This window comes from Cupressus sempervirens, chromosome 10 (genome assembly GCF_028749045.1).
Source record: "Cupressus sempervirens isolate cs-2001-9-10 chromosome 10, ASM2874904v1, whole genome shotgun sequence".
Classification (NCBI taxonomy): domain Eukaryota; kingdom Viridiplantae; phylum Streptophyta; class Pinopsida; order Cupressales; family Cupressaceae; genus Cupressus; species Cupressus sempervirens.
Window position 1 is genome coordinate 264949221 of NC_143127.1, and position 15184 is coordinate 264964404.

Genomic DNA, 15184 nt, shown 5'->3' on the forward strand with positions numbered 1-15184 from the left:
AAGGCTCCAGAAGCTGCATTAGAGGTCGGCGCAAATCTAGAAGAATCCAGAAATGGTAACCGAACTTCCGGGAGGCATAACTTTTGAACCGTAGCTCCGATTGACGAACCATTTACATTTCTGGAAAGCTCTCGAAGCACTCTATAGCCCTATAGACCAGCTTCGCTCGTCCCCCATTTTTCGGCCCTTTTCGAGGTCATTTAATGCCCCTAACCTGACTTTGAAGCATTCTTAGGAGGTCTCCAAAACTCGAAAAACTGCAATAACTTTCAAACCGTAGGGCCTTTTGACCTGATTCTTTTTCTGGAATGCTCTAAATCACAATTACATTCATCTAGCCAATTCACACCTTCTAGTTTACCAAACTGATGGCCCAATTACATACTCCTATTTTTTTTCGGGATTTACTAGCACACTGATAGTGGAACTGCGAGAGTTGGAACCTTTATTTGACCCAAATGGGTGTCCAAAAATGAAAACACATGAAACAGAAACTAAGTCTAAGTACATTTTTTTGGGTGACACAGGATTGCCCTTATACCTTTGGATGCTCCTGCATCAATTTGACATATAAATTGGGATTTGAGGGGCTTCTCTAAAACCCCTGCCCATCCATATACCTCTAAATCTTTATGTACCATGTCTCGGGTGCCTGTTTTAGGCCATAAGGTGCTTTTATCATTCTGCATACCTAATGCTCTTTAATTGTAACTCAAAAGCCCTAAGTCAAGGTCATGTATACTTTTTGCTCCAAGTGTCCATTGAGGAGGGCACTCTTTACATCCATTTGATGGACTTTTTAACCAAATTGTGCTACCATGGCTAGAAGTGGATAGATGGTACTCGTCTTTGTTGTGGGAGTTAAGGTCTCCTCATAGTCTATTCAACCTCTCTGTGAGAATCCTTTAGCCACCAACCATGCTTTGTATTTGTCAATTGTTCCAATAGATTTGTACTTGACTTTCTATACCCATTTGCAGCCAATGGAATTCTTACTTGGTAAAAGATCTAAAATAATTCAATTATTCATTTTCAAAAGCCTTTGGTGTTCAATTCCACAACCATTCCCTATTCAAGTTTACCTTTCACCTCTAAATAATCTTGGGGTTCAAAGTTCAAACACTAAGAATGTTATACGTAAGAGCAAAGATCACTGTATTGTGCTTAATATTGCCTCTAGATGAGCAATCCTCAACTAGCTCATCAACCCAAACATCACCAATGATTTTTGCCCACCACTTGGGACACATTGGAGAAACGCCTTCATCCAAATCGGCATGGTCACCATGACTTGGGCTGCCTTGAACTATATCATGCGAATGTTGATCCAAGTTTTCTTGGCAAAAAACTTTGGGTGTTGGTACTTACATAGGAGATTCCAAAAGTTTGGAATCAGCAAAATCCCTCATTCAAATGGAGAAAATGGAAGCTTAATACCCATATCTGTAGCCTTAGGACTATTGATGGTAGAAGAAAGATAAATAGGTCCACCCTCTTCATCAATTACTACATACCTATTGAATGTTAGGCGATCAATGTCCGCATCAATCAGATTGTAGGCTTTATGATTGTCATTGTACCTGGTAAGCATTAATTTTTTACTTTTGGAGTCCATTTTGGTTCTCTTGGCATCTGGAATCCAAACATATGCATTGGAGCCAAAATCTTAAGCTGGTTGATTCGTGGTTTCCTCCAAGACCCACTTCCTTTGGGGTCTCCATCTTGACTAAATGTGTTAAAGACCTGTTAAGAAGGTACACTGCAATGTAAATTGCCTTAGCCCAAAATGTCTTTGGAAATTCCTATCCTCTAACATACATCAAACTGTTTTTGTAATAGTATGGTTCCTCCTCTCAACTACACCATTTTGTTGAGGGGTATCAAGTGTGGTAAATTGACATTTAATATTGTGTTTAGAAAAGAAATCAATACATTTGTTTGAACAAAACTCGCCCCCATTACCAAACTGACGAGTGATGATTGGACATCCTGAATCTTTTCCTATTAATGATTTAAACTTCTAAAATTCATTAAACACATCTGATTTTGCCTTGAGGGAAAACACCAACATTTTCCCATTTAAATCATGAACAAACAAGAGAAAATACTTGGCACCAGCAACCAATGCAATATTCATTGGTCCACAAACATCTACATGAATCGATTGAAGGACCTTTGATGCTCCCCAAGCTTGTGCTTCTGAAAATGGAGAATTGTGTTGCCTCCCTGCTTGGCAAGCTCTACAAACACCTTATATCTACTGCTAGATCTCAGGTAAGCCTTTAACCATCTCTTGATCCAAATGAGAGAAAGAGATAAGATAGGTTGAGGTGCCAACAATGTCAATGCAAAAAAGTATTGATAGAAGATGAACTCTTTGCAACCAATGAATGTTCCTGAACCTCTCTAAAGTTAATAAACCGATACAACCCATGATCTTTGATGCCAATCACATTGTATTTCTTGGACTCCTTGTCAACAATATGACACTTATGTGCACTGAAAATGACATCCAACTTGGGACAGTGGCATGTAATCTGACTCACTGAGAACAAATTGAGTTTCATGCCTAGAACAAAGTATACATTTAGAAAAAAGAGATTTTTCCCTCTAGAAGTTATTTGAGCATTGCCTTTGCCAACAACTGTATGCTCTTCACGCCACTAAAGATTACTGAATTTGAACAAGCCTTAGATTACTGAATTTGAACAAGCCTTATACTCCATGAAGCAAACTTTCATGTTTATAAGATGCCGAGATGCTCCAGAATCAATATACCATGTTGTAATGTCCCTTTTTTTAACAGCTTCCTGCAGTTGGCTAAGTTAATACACCACCGTGAACCTTGTGAGCTCGCAGTAGGATTTGAGGGTCTCAATTATGTGGTTATAGGCTTTCCAACAGCCTATGGTTTGTTTTGGCTCCATTTGAGGAACTTACTATTTATAGTAAATCAAATTGTTCGTTCTGATGAGCTCAGTTGAGTTAGAGGAGTTGGGTGATGCTCTCGGTTTCTATTTTGGGCTCTCGGTTTGGGCTCCAAGACTCTTGGAGGGAGTGTCTATTTATAGAAGTCACCCCGTCAAGTTCATTCATTGTCTTTCATCATCAGGATCACTTTGGTGTTGTCAGATTTCAAATCTGATGCTTCTTCAATTGTTTTCGCAAGACTGGTGGATTATTATTATTATTCATTTAAATATGTTGAGATTGCTATTTTTGTTGGTGTTGTTTGTTGGTCACCTTAGTATCATAGCTTGTTGGAACCGGAACAAAAAGTTTTAAATCGTTGGAATAAAAAACAGTGGCCTTGTGTGTCAGAATTTTACAATATGGTGGAAAAGGTCATTTTTTTGGAGCCAAAAGCAATTAACAAATTATATTAATGGCACTTCAATATATTCTGATGTTGTGTAAAGCAAGCTTCTTAAGTGGAGTTCTTTTGGGAAACCAGTGCCATTTGGAGATTATAAATATGAGGACATTTGATGAGAAAAGCATCCAATTATTTGATTATTTTATTTTGCTCTTGTTGTCTTGTGACACTTTTGAGTCTAAAGTTCGTGCGCTTGCTAAAGTATATGGGTTTGGGATCTATAGCTGAAGTATAGTAGATTTAATTCTAAGAATCCACCGCTGAGGTATTGTGAACTTTTGAGTTTTATTATCGTCTCCTCTTTCTGTATTAACTGTGGCTGAGGAGCATTTACACAATTGAATATTATAATTTCTTTGTTGATGGACAAGGGTTTAGTCTGCAAATTGGAGTTTGGTAATTCTGGATATCCTAGTTTGTTCGATTTGTATCAAATCAGTGTGTTGGATTTATAGCTTGAATGCCAAGGGTTCTTGTATTTGGCGTGATTTCTATATCAGTTTTGGACAGCATTTGTAAGGATAGACTATGAATGCTAGATTGAAATTGGACCAGGCGGCTTTTAGTTTGACCTTGCAATTACATTCTAGGGCAAAGATCAGGTTCTTAATTTGTAAAATTCAATTTATATTACATAGTTTGAAAGTAAACAAGCTGGCTTCAAATTCTTATTTATAGCAATCAGCCAACAATTAAATTCCCTTTTCATTATATTGCTATATGGTTTGTTGATGAATGAATTCAGAGGCTGGTTTGAATCATTTCAGAATTGTTTATTGGCATTTGGTATTTATTTATGCAAAACTTATAAGACCAAAATTAAATAAATTTGTGATCAGTTTGTTGTACATCTTGATATTGTGTTTGAAAATTTAAGACATCATATATTCAGTGGTAATTGGACTACTTGCCAAGTGTTTGACAAAATGTCAAACCATTCAAATGTAAAAGAAATTGATGCTTGATTTAGCTATAACCAGACAGGGTTATTACAGCACAAGAATTGCACGATTTGTTGATCATTTGGTCAGGAAGGTACAAAAAGGCTGACTCCTCTTTCCCTATGTGCTCCACAACATGAGCCTTCTGATGAGACCCTCCTTGCTTGGATTTTAAGATTATGATAATTGTATTAATTATACGTTTAGTTTCAGTTATATGATTAATATTGTTTTACATCTAAACTTATATGTAACAATGCACTCAAAGACACTGATTTTCTTTTAGCCAGCATTTTGCATGATTGTATCTGAATTGTTTCCCCTAGAACTATTCTGTTATTCAGGCATATTTAATTATAAACGTTCTATGCTTTAGATGAAAGCAATTACATATGTTTTAATGCAGATATGTCTTTTTCATATTTTGTTACATATCTTAGTGCAAGATTCATTACAGGTACACATTCTTGGCATGCAAATGTTTGTGTTTGCATTTCTTATTTTGATAAATTTCCCTTTCCATTCTTGAAATGGGTTTTAAAAAAAGAAGGCCATGCAAAAATTCTGAACATTCAAATGCATAAAAATTAAAGTGGACATAATCCTCAACTCATTCTTACTTGTCCAAGTGAAGCGGCAGCAACAGGTTCGGATGATATTTCTGACAATACTTCTTCCACTGGCCTGCCTAATCCCTCCTCAATCAATTGCTTTGCTAATTCATTTGAAAATGGGGGTACTCTATCTTGAAGCTTTTGCAGTTCCTCGAGATATGCAACTGGCAGAATATCAGGCCGTATACTTAGAGCTTGTCCTATCTGTTCACATCAACATTAAATTTATGTTTTGTTAATTGTCCACAATCTGTAGCATGAAAATACAATTCCTAACGAAGATTAATTCTTGTCAAGATCTTTACCTATAACATCAGAAGAAAAATATTATCATACATGAATTTTGTTGTGCAGTTATAGAGAGACTCACAACAACGTCTGATCAAGTAGAAAATACTTCATCTACAAATGTCCTTTGGAATAATACAGTAGAAGACTAGTAAATGGATCAATTGACCAAAGTTCATTAAGCTAATCCTAGATAAAATTCAAATGCACTTTAGGAAAAGAAAATATAAACCGCACTGGTAGGTCTCCATCAAATATGGTGTTTGCAATGCTAAACAGATCTATGGGGACAAAAACAAAGGACAAATAGCAAGTTTTGAACCACCAATGTCTCATTTAGCTACACTATTCAATCTCCTTACTCAGCAACAAACTTATATTCAGTTCATGGATACAAATACCAAGTTCTATTGCCTCAAGGGTCATAGACTCACCATGTCATAGTCAATCACTTAAAATTGTTCAAGTATCAGAATATCTTCACATTTGGAACTTTCACATTCTGTCCTATTTAACGAATGTTTTCAGCTTAGAAAGCTAATGAATCAGATAATTATCTACTTAATATGGCATTAAAACGTAGATACTATTTACATTTACTGTGCTTATACTTCATAAAAATATTATTTAAAATGCTTAAAATCATATACAGCCATGCATTCATACTTACAACTAATGATTGATTGAGATTTTAAATTAGCTCCAATTCTATTTTTGTGGCCAATCATTTAAATAATTTTTATTTGTGCAAATATGGTATATTACCTAACTAATACCACTCATTGACATATCCACCCCTAGTTATTTAAGCTTACTGGGGTTATTTACTTTTTGTGTCTCATATCATAGGATAAAGAACTTGCCATTATCTTAACATCTCCTAGGGTTTTCTCTTTGTCTTTATACCAATTTCATTTTATGTCTAATTAGTTCTGTGCCTTCATAGCATTTCAATTTCCTCTCATGTGGAAGTTTTTTTTGATTGCAAGTGATCCTTCGGATATCGAGAGGTTGATAAAAAACTCTTACATTGTATCAAGCCTCTAGCTCTGTAATTCCTTCCCTCTTTTGCAGAGTTTCAGCCAAATGCTTGTGTACAGCGCATCAAAATGCAAAATAAATGTCATGATTTAAGTTGAAAAGGCCTGGAAGCCTATAAATTGATATAAAATTCACTTTGGTGCCAAACAGTTTTGGAGCCATTTTTGAGGATTGGAAGAATTTCACAATTCTATATGGTCAACATAGCATTGTCATGTTGTTCATTACCATCACTACAAGAAATTGGCATATTCTTTTCACCATTGCTACATTATCCCCACAGGAGAAAGTCTCTTTTTAGGGTGACATCACATAGGGTCGACAAACTATCAAAGACTTTAAGCCTCAACCATATTGTCAACTATGGGCCAAGGCTAAAGGTACCTCAAACTCTGGTCATTACCATGTAAAGGGCTACACTCTTTAGCTATGCCCACCCAATGCCACCACAAATTGTGATTGCCTCTAACCTTCACCAGACTGCTGCAATAACTCCAACCGGTTATAACCTCATCAAACAACAAATTCTTTTATAATTCAGTTGTTTGACATTTCGTCAAACACTTTGCAAGCAAGCTCTGCTACCACTATAATAACCCTTGCTGGTTATGACCACAATAATCCTAATTTTCTTCACTATTCAGTCATTTGACATTATGTCAAACACTTGGCAAGCAAACTTATTACCACTGGATATGCTGATAGATTTCAGATTCATACATATTTTCTGCTTGTGTTAATACTTTGTATTTTTGCATACATAAATATAAGAAAGAAATGACAGTGCTGGAAATATGTTAACAATCAAATCCAATGTGCTCAATTCATAAATGATCATCAATTTTTGCCAACTAATTATGACAGTTCTACACATAGAGTAAATAGCAACCAGTTCTCAAATGAAATTCAAGTGCAATCTTATTCATATGATTTTAATAACCTTACGCAAGAGTCTTAACGAGTAATATGAAACCTGAAATTCCCAGCTATAGTCAATTTGCAGCAATAATTCCAACGCCAATCTCACAGATCCAATTTCAAACTCTATCAATTTCTACAGCAATTCACAAAAATCCCTCTTCCATAGATCCACAAGATACCTCCAGCAAACAATCTCCTTAGACACAAATTAAACAATAGGAGAATTAGCAAATAGTTTTACCACAACAACTATTTGCAAAGCAAACCCTGACTAAAATCTCAGATCTGAATCTACAATACTTCAGCTGTAGATCCAATGGGATAACTCAAAATTCAGACCCTTATACTTCAGCAAGGGCACAAAAATCAGAACTCAAAAAAAGTCACAAAGCCATCAAAAGCAAATAAAATATCCAAGCATGCTTTTTCCAATGAAATGAGCTCTCATTTGTAAGCTTTCGTTGGCAGAAGTTTCCATAAAACTCCACTTTAGAAAACATGGAAATTTCCCAAAACACTAGAAACTTTCTAACTTGCTTTTTAGAAATATCTCTAAAAGTCATTATTATAATAATATAAACATTATTATAATAATGCAATTCAATGAATAATAAATAAATAAGAGCTCATGCAATTATTGGCCTGATCAACTGCAGGTGATGACCAACTACCAAGCCACCCCTGCACTGCCAAGAATAGCAACTACCAAAAATAGACTTACTAAAACTAGTAAATCCATAACTAAGACCCCCAAAACGCCCTATCAGCTCACGAGGGTCGCTATGATGAGCTAACTCTATCAACTGCACAGACTGGCCAAAAACAGGGACATTACAACTGCCTCCAAATTTGCTGACATCACACCATCGATTCCAACCATCCTAGTGGTGCTACCATAAGATAGGCCAAATAGTGGCTAACATCTTTTTATGCCACTAAGGAGTATTTTTTTAGAATCATAACTATACATACAATGTTAATTTTTCACAAATAAATTAAGCATTGGAAAGCTAGTTCCAAACACTACACAGCCATCCACATGGATTTTCCTAACTTTGCTTCAAGTAACCATCATTTCAATTTAAATTCAATGTTTCTATTGGATATTTTACAAACTATGGGGTCAATTTTTGCATTATAGAGTTTCTAATTTCACATGTATTGACCTCTAATCTACCCACGGTTCCATCACTGTGAAATCAAGGGTTTGTTAAATCATCCTTCCATAATCACCTTGAACAAAGGGAATTATAAGTCTTGGCAAGATGGCACCCTAACACATCCTAGGTGGCGTCAACTCTTGCCACATCTCAATTAGAAAAAAGTTTGGGATATCAAGAATGATCATCTAATTCAGTTAATTAGGACTAGAATTGATTTTGACATTGCTATATCTCATAGATTGAGTGTCTGCACACCCTTTGGACCAAGATTTAGCAGATCTTTGGAGACCCACATCTCTCTCCATTCCTAGATAATCCTCTTAAGGACAGTATGTTACCCCTTGATGACTGTGATAACCTACCATCTGATGATGATACAAAGGAGCAACTTGATTATTTGGCAAGTCTCGACACTTGATGACATTAAGGATTCACCTGATGCTTGTTTGCCTCCTAAAGAGATCTTCATTGGTTCCTTGAATTCTATGACTCCTAATCCAGATTCAAAGGCTTCAATTTCTTTATCAGGTATCTAGGAGGAATGGCCCATGACATTCACCTAGTGTTTGACTGATCACTATTGGGAAGGTGTTCATTCTCTAATCTATATCAATATTATATGTTAATCTTAGCTGAGGAGGTTCATACATTGGCATCTTGATTGGTTGCTTGTTTTCTCACAAACTTATTTATATATTTGGATTCCCTTATACACAGTTATTGGGAATATTCAAGAAAGTTCCATTTGTTTATCCAGTGTTAAGATAAATCAGCTTTGGTCTATACTCACCAAAGACTAATAAGGACCTTCTACATTGTCTAACACTAGTCAGGTTTCTTATCATAAAAGTGTAGTAAACGTTTGCACTTTGCACAGATATGTACAAACATCAAGTCGTATATTATTGGTCAAGTTTCCAAGCTTGGATTATGTTGACTCCTACCGACAATATTGGTTCAAACTATGATAGTTTGTTCAGCAAATCAAAAGATAAATTAAATGGTTATGTGCATCCTTCCTGAGTTCGTGTATTACCTCTTGGACTTGTTTCTTGACTTCATCTTTCCCAAGAAGCTTAATCTATATGGTCCATATGGAGTTTTAAATAGCACTTTAGTATGGTTCAAGTTATTGTTTTGATGGTCTACAATTTGGGGTAGGAGTCTTATTGGCAGGCCATTTAAATAACCATTGTGTTTAAATCTGGTCTATACTTCTAGATTTATTGTGGATCTTTCATTTGTATTCCCAACCTGGATATGGCATAGCAGTAGTTGTGTTTCCTCATCAGATCCTTATCATCTTCTGGTATCTGGATAGACAGTACGCAATATCCCCACTTTGTCAAAATAACATATTCTTGAGAGTCAACTTGTAGCTTCCTCATGATGCTCCACGAGAAACTGACACAATTAAATTGAAAATGCCATAAACCTCCCTTTATGAAAAACCACGCACATACCCAGAGAGCAAAGTATTATATGACCAGCTTAATAAATGTAATTCTCCAGCTCATCATGAGAATAAGGAATGGGCTTAGGGGTCCACAAATGACTAATTAATGAAAAAGGGGCATTGCAGGATAGGCATGCCCCAGCACATGTTTTTCCAAACAAAGTAGACATTAAATATGTTGGCCCGACAATGGTGAATGTGAATCTAGGGACAGACAATACCCCGAAATTTATCAACATTTGTAAAATTGGTAACCATCAGGATCCAGTGATAGAGGCTGCGGCTTTCCACCGATACAATGCAGATAACGTGTTCTGAACAGTTGACTCCAACTAAAGTGGTATCTTATAAGATACTTTTATCAAACCAAATGAAAGAGTAAGCAGTCTTGGGCCTTGGCAATTTTGAGCAAAATCAGACAGCACACATTATGACGACGAAGGAAACAAACAAGCACAAAACACAAATAGAAAGAAATTATATAGTGTAGCAAAATATACACAACCTTTATTGTAGGACCAAGAGTAAGCAGTCTTGGGCCTTGGCAATTTAGAGCAAAATCAGACAACACACATTATGACGACGAAGCAAACAAACAAGCACAAAACACAAATAGAAAGAAATTATACTGTGTAGCAAAATATACACAACCTTTATTGTAGTAGGACCAAGTCTGGTTATCAATTCCACAAACTCTGCAGCTCTCCGTTTCTCATTCTCTTTAACCATGTCAGTAGCTATGTCAATTGCGAGATTAGCTGCAAGATACGAGCACTCCAATGCGACCTCAAGCACGCGAGAAGCAACATCCAGAGGCCTCTTTCCAAAGTAGTTATTAACAACTTCAGGGTCGTACCGCAGCGGCAAAGTATTGCCTCCCTCCAAATTCCTTTTATCAAATGCAGTCTTTACAGCAACAGAACCAGCTAGAGTTGCAAGCGCAGTGGTGGCTACTGGTATAGGTGCCATGCTAAGCTTTCCCAAATTAATACCCAACACAGCCCCTATTTGCGCTGATACTGCATTAAACTTTTGAGGATTATCCACTACCCCAACCAATAAATTGCCCAACTGAGAGCCTAAGTAAGCACTCAAAATCCAGAGCCGTTCCAAGAGATTCATTACAGAATGGCTCAAATCAACTACACTTTCACTATTATTCAAACCACTGGTAGCAACTAGTATTTTATGAAGCAAACTAGAAGCAGACCTTTCCAATAATACAAAATTGTCCGCCAATTTTAAATCTACACCACCACCGAAACTCTCCCCAATATTTCCACTATTCTCTACTAGGTACCTCACTTTCTCCACTAAAATTGAAGCAGAACCTTCGAACATCTCAATTTTCTCGCCTAATTGTCCTCTACTTACAATATTCTCCACGCCTAAGCCGTGCACGAAATTCGAAGCAGAGCTCTCGAATCCTTGTAATCTCTCAGCCAATTTTTCCTCGTTGATGAGATTTTCAGTAATGCCTCCAAAGCTTGAGTAGCTCTTCTCCACAATGTTTTTTACGAAGTCCGGAAGCTGTGCGGAGCAGTGAACTGCCGAACGCCTATGTTTTGAATTCAGGGAATTGCTTCTTCTAAAATTTAAGGGTTTTCGAATAAACAAGGATTTGAGACTTTGAGTCGCGAGACTATTTTGATACATATCTGAAAATTTGTTAGCGCAGGAGTAAGGTCGTCGGATACAATGCAACTCCACAGAAACTGCAGACATGGTCAGAAAGGCAAACAAATTTCTTCGTCAGCAGCCTTGCTTAATCCGTGAGAGTGATTTCCTGTACTGCATCACCCTCTTTTTCTTTGTGTTCATTACTGGCGTGTTTAAATTGTATCTCTGGGTTCCTGTCTAAGTTAAGCACGGACAGGAACAGCCCATGACCAATCTTCTTACACGAATCTGTTGTCTTCTGAATAGTGTGTTTTTTATTTTCTACGGGATTGACTTTTTATAATTAATAATAATGATGATGATAATGGGATCGCACAATATTGTTGGTGTTTTTACGTCTTTCTAAAAGTATATTATTAGTTTCTGCTACGCAGGATACTATAGCATCCGACTGGGTGCTATTTTCAATTTTGTTCTCGCCAATACCAATAGTTTATTTAAAATCTACAAACTTTTTGGATAATATATTTGGTTTGGAGTGAGCTGCATCTTTATTGGAATGATTATGTGTGAATTGGCTATTGGCCAATTACCTAAACATTAGGGGTTTCATTTTTGTTGTGTGCACAATAATATGTCTTCGGTCGATGAATGGAGACAAAATGTAATCAAATCTTTCCACTACAACTCATTTAATTTCAGACTGCGCGGAATGTACTCATTTAATTTAACACTGCGCAGATTAGGTGATCGAGTTGTTGTTTTTTGACTTTGGCATTTCTTGTCATCCTTTTTCTTCTGACATGAATGAAGTAAAATCTTATCAGATCTTTTTTTGTGGACTAGAAATTCATTTCGTTGTTCATTGTTGCAAGTTGGCAGTAATTATTGGAAAATTCATACACCTGTCTCGATTTGGTCATAAGGCAATTAATACATGAGAGAATGTGTCTCGGTGGCATTTATAGAAAGGAAAGCTAGTTTTCTTAGTTCACATGATCTTGTTTGTGCTATGTGTAGAACAAGTGGTAAGCTTTTGCAGTGAAGCATCACAATTTTTTTTGGTTTGCAATCACTGTGTAATATGACCACATCCTTACTCATTCTATGTCTTTGTTGTCTTGTGCATATTTGCAGTAAGGCGATTGCAACTTAAGTGTGTTTGTTTGGTGTATGGTTTTGTGAAATTGAGATCCGACAATGTTTGTTTGTATTGATGGATTTTCTCTGTAATTTTGGATATCTGATATTTGATATTTTTATGGATATCTCTCTTGTTTCTACTTAATGTTGGAGAGGATTATAAAGTAGTTGTAGTGACGAATTTTAACTGGGTCTTCCATGCACTTTTTCATTCTGCATATTCTTAGTCATTGAGTGTGTGCTGGCCTACCGCAGCTCGGCTTACTTGTAATTTGTTTGTAAGATCGGCTTTGCTTTGGGAGTCCTCCTTTTAGTAGGTAGATGTGATAAACTTTACCCTACATTTTTTTAGATCTAGTTTTTGCCCATTCTTAACCTTTCTTCTGGAATTTCTAACTCTATCAGCATGTTGCACTCCTAGTTTATCTGACCAAACTAAGGAACTGGCTTTCCTAAAGCTATCATCTAGGAAAAGTTGGATCTTAAAAATTTTCTCGTCCAAGGTCATCATAAACTATGTGGTGTCATTTTCAGTTTCTCTCGAAAGACTCGACTGTTCCAGCATACCAGTCATTGTCCAGGGGCCAAAAGACCTTTACTCTACTCCCAATTATTATGGCTGCATCATTCTTTTTTATGACATTCTCAATGAACGGTACCCCATGCTTCCTCGGTGGTAATTCTAGAGCAGTAATAGACCAATCCTCAACCTTTATCACGCGTCTGCAGATGTCTTCATTAAAACCTTCAACTCTTTTTTCCCCTTCTCTTTCATGGATCCCACAGTAATATATTAAGACAACGTTTCCTGAATATGATGCATTCATGAGTTTTATAAGCAATAAAGTTGGCACAGGGGCACAGAAATAACAAAAAATTGAACAAGAACAATCGAAATAAAATGTAATCCAAGTAAAAAATAATTTTGAACCAGGGAAAGAAGTGAGAAATGGAGCAGCCAACAGAGGGCTATTATTGATCTAATTAGGATCTAAGACTATTACAGAGGAATGCTAATTGATTACATAGAATTAATTTAAAACTTTTAACGAATCAAATTAACGTAAATGAAATAAGAGAACAACAAGATTAAGTTGATAAAAGAGACAATGAGAGAAAGAAGACGCAAACAATTTGATCTCGGAGTTCATCCATATGGACTGCGTCTCTGGGTCTTACTCCAATAGGGGGACCGATCCGATTATCTCCAAAATCAGGTACAAATGTTTTACAAAGTCACTCCTTTGAAGTACAACAGCATCACGCTATTTCAAAGTACAGGAATGAGCACTTCAAAAATCTCCCTTACTCTCAGCACTTAGACGTTCTCTCCTTTTTCTGAATGCCCTTAAGAGTCTCCTAAACCCCCTTTTCATACATGAAATTAGCCAAAATAAGGCTACAACAAAATGATATAATATTAGACCCTTCAATTAATTCCTCCCTTCGAATTAACCTTTAGCCATTTTTAACAGATTTGGCTCATGTCAATTTTGGGGTAAGAAAATGACAAATAACCTTAATTTGCTAAGGTTGGCAGGTTTATGGTCAAAGATTAAATAAAAAATTGTGCATCATAATCTTTAAGTGTTGAAATAGCGCAACGGAAAAGATTGTTTTGGGGCAACTACCAATCGGGGTTCCAACCCTGCCGGCGGCCTCCTTTGTTTAAAATTGGCACTAGCCAATGTTTAAAATAAAGTTGCAGCCCATTAGCTTTGAAATTAGTGCTTGGTCAAGTGATTATAAAATTATTTTTGGAGGCAATGGGTCAAGAGTTCAAATCCGACCATAAACTCATTTTTTTGGAAAAACAAACCTTCCTTTGAGATGCCACTTGTCAAATGTTGATAACTTGAAGCTGCCTTGTCACTTTGTTGACATCATAATGACACCATCAATATTCATCTCTTACTCTGAACTTTAAAATGGCATAACTTCCACGTACGGACTCCGTTTTTGATGAAACAAACACTGTCGAAAAGCTCTCGACGAGCTCTTTATTTTGAAATTCATTGTTGATCACTTTGGAGATGATTATTTTTTCACCTTTTTGATGACCTTCGTTCTCGATTTGACCAACCTTTGACTGACTATAACTTTTGCATATGGACTCCATTTTTGTCCATTCAAATTGCATTGGATTTAGAATTTTGAGAACTTTAACTTGATGCTGATTATTGGAGTTTTGGAGATACTTCAATTTTCATGAAAGTATCCCCCAGATCAAGCCTCCCCACTGAGAAGCTTTCGGACCACCGAAAGTTTGGATTACTCAGAAAGAAGGTGAGGGTATAGTTCCCTCACTTTACCAATCTCCATCCATTTTGCCTTGCTTGGATGCATTCCCTTCAATCCCACTCGGAGGTATTCAACTGGTCCTCTTCGTGAAGTTCTGACATTCTTGTCTAGGATAACATCTTCTGGCAATTCTAACATATACTCTGATGAAAGATCGTCAACTGATGGAACCTGAACACTGATGTCTTCATCCAAGATCATTGGGGGTTCATATAACTTCATATTCTCAACATTGACAACTGAGTAAATTTGCATGTATGGAGGAAGATTAAGGCGGAAAGCATTGGTACCGATCTTTTCCAAGATGTCAAAAGGACCAT

General features: G+C 36.5%; 1 protein-coding gene across 3 annotated transcripts in view; it reads right to left on the reverse strand.

Moving 5' to 3' along the window:
- LOC149533650 (uncharacterized) overlaps positions 1-11733 on the reverse strand; it is a 164579-nt gene extending 152846 nt beyond the window's left edge. For all 3 annotated transcript variants that reach the window (XM_089803946.1, XM_089803945.1, XM_089803944.1), the window contains exons 1-2: positions 10452-11733; positions 4938-5135 (exon numbers count right to left, since the gene is read on the reverse strand). In XM_089803946.1, coding sequence (XP_089660072.1) covers positions 4938-5135; positions 10452-11525 — 1272 coding nt within the window. In that variant the 5' untranslated portion in view covers positions 11526-11733. The remainder of the gene's footprint in view (positions 1-4937; positions 5136-10451) is intronic.
- Positions 11734-15184: the final 3451 nt, after the last annotated feature.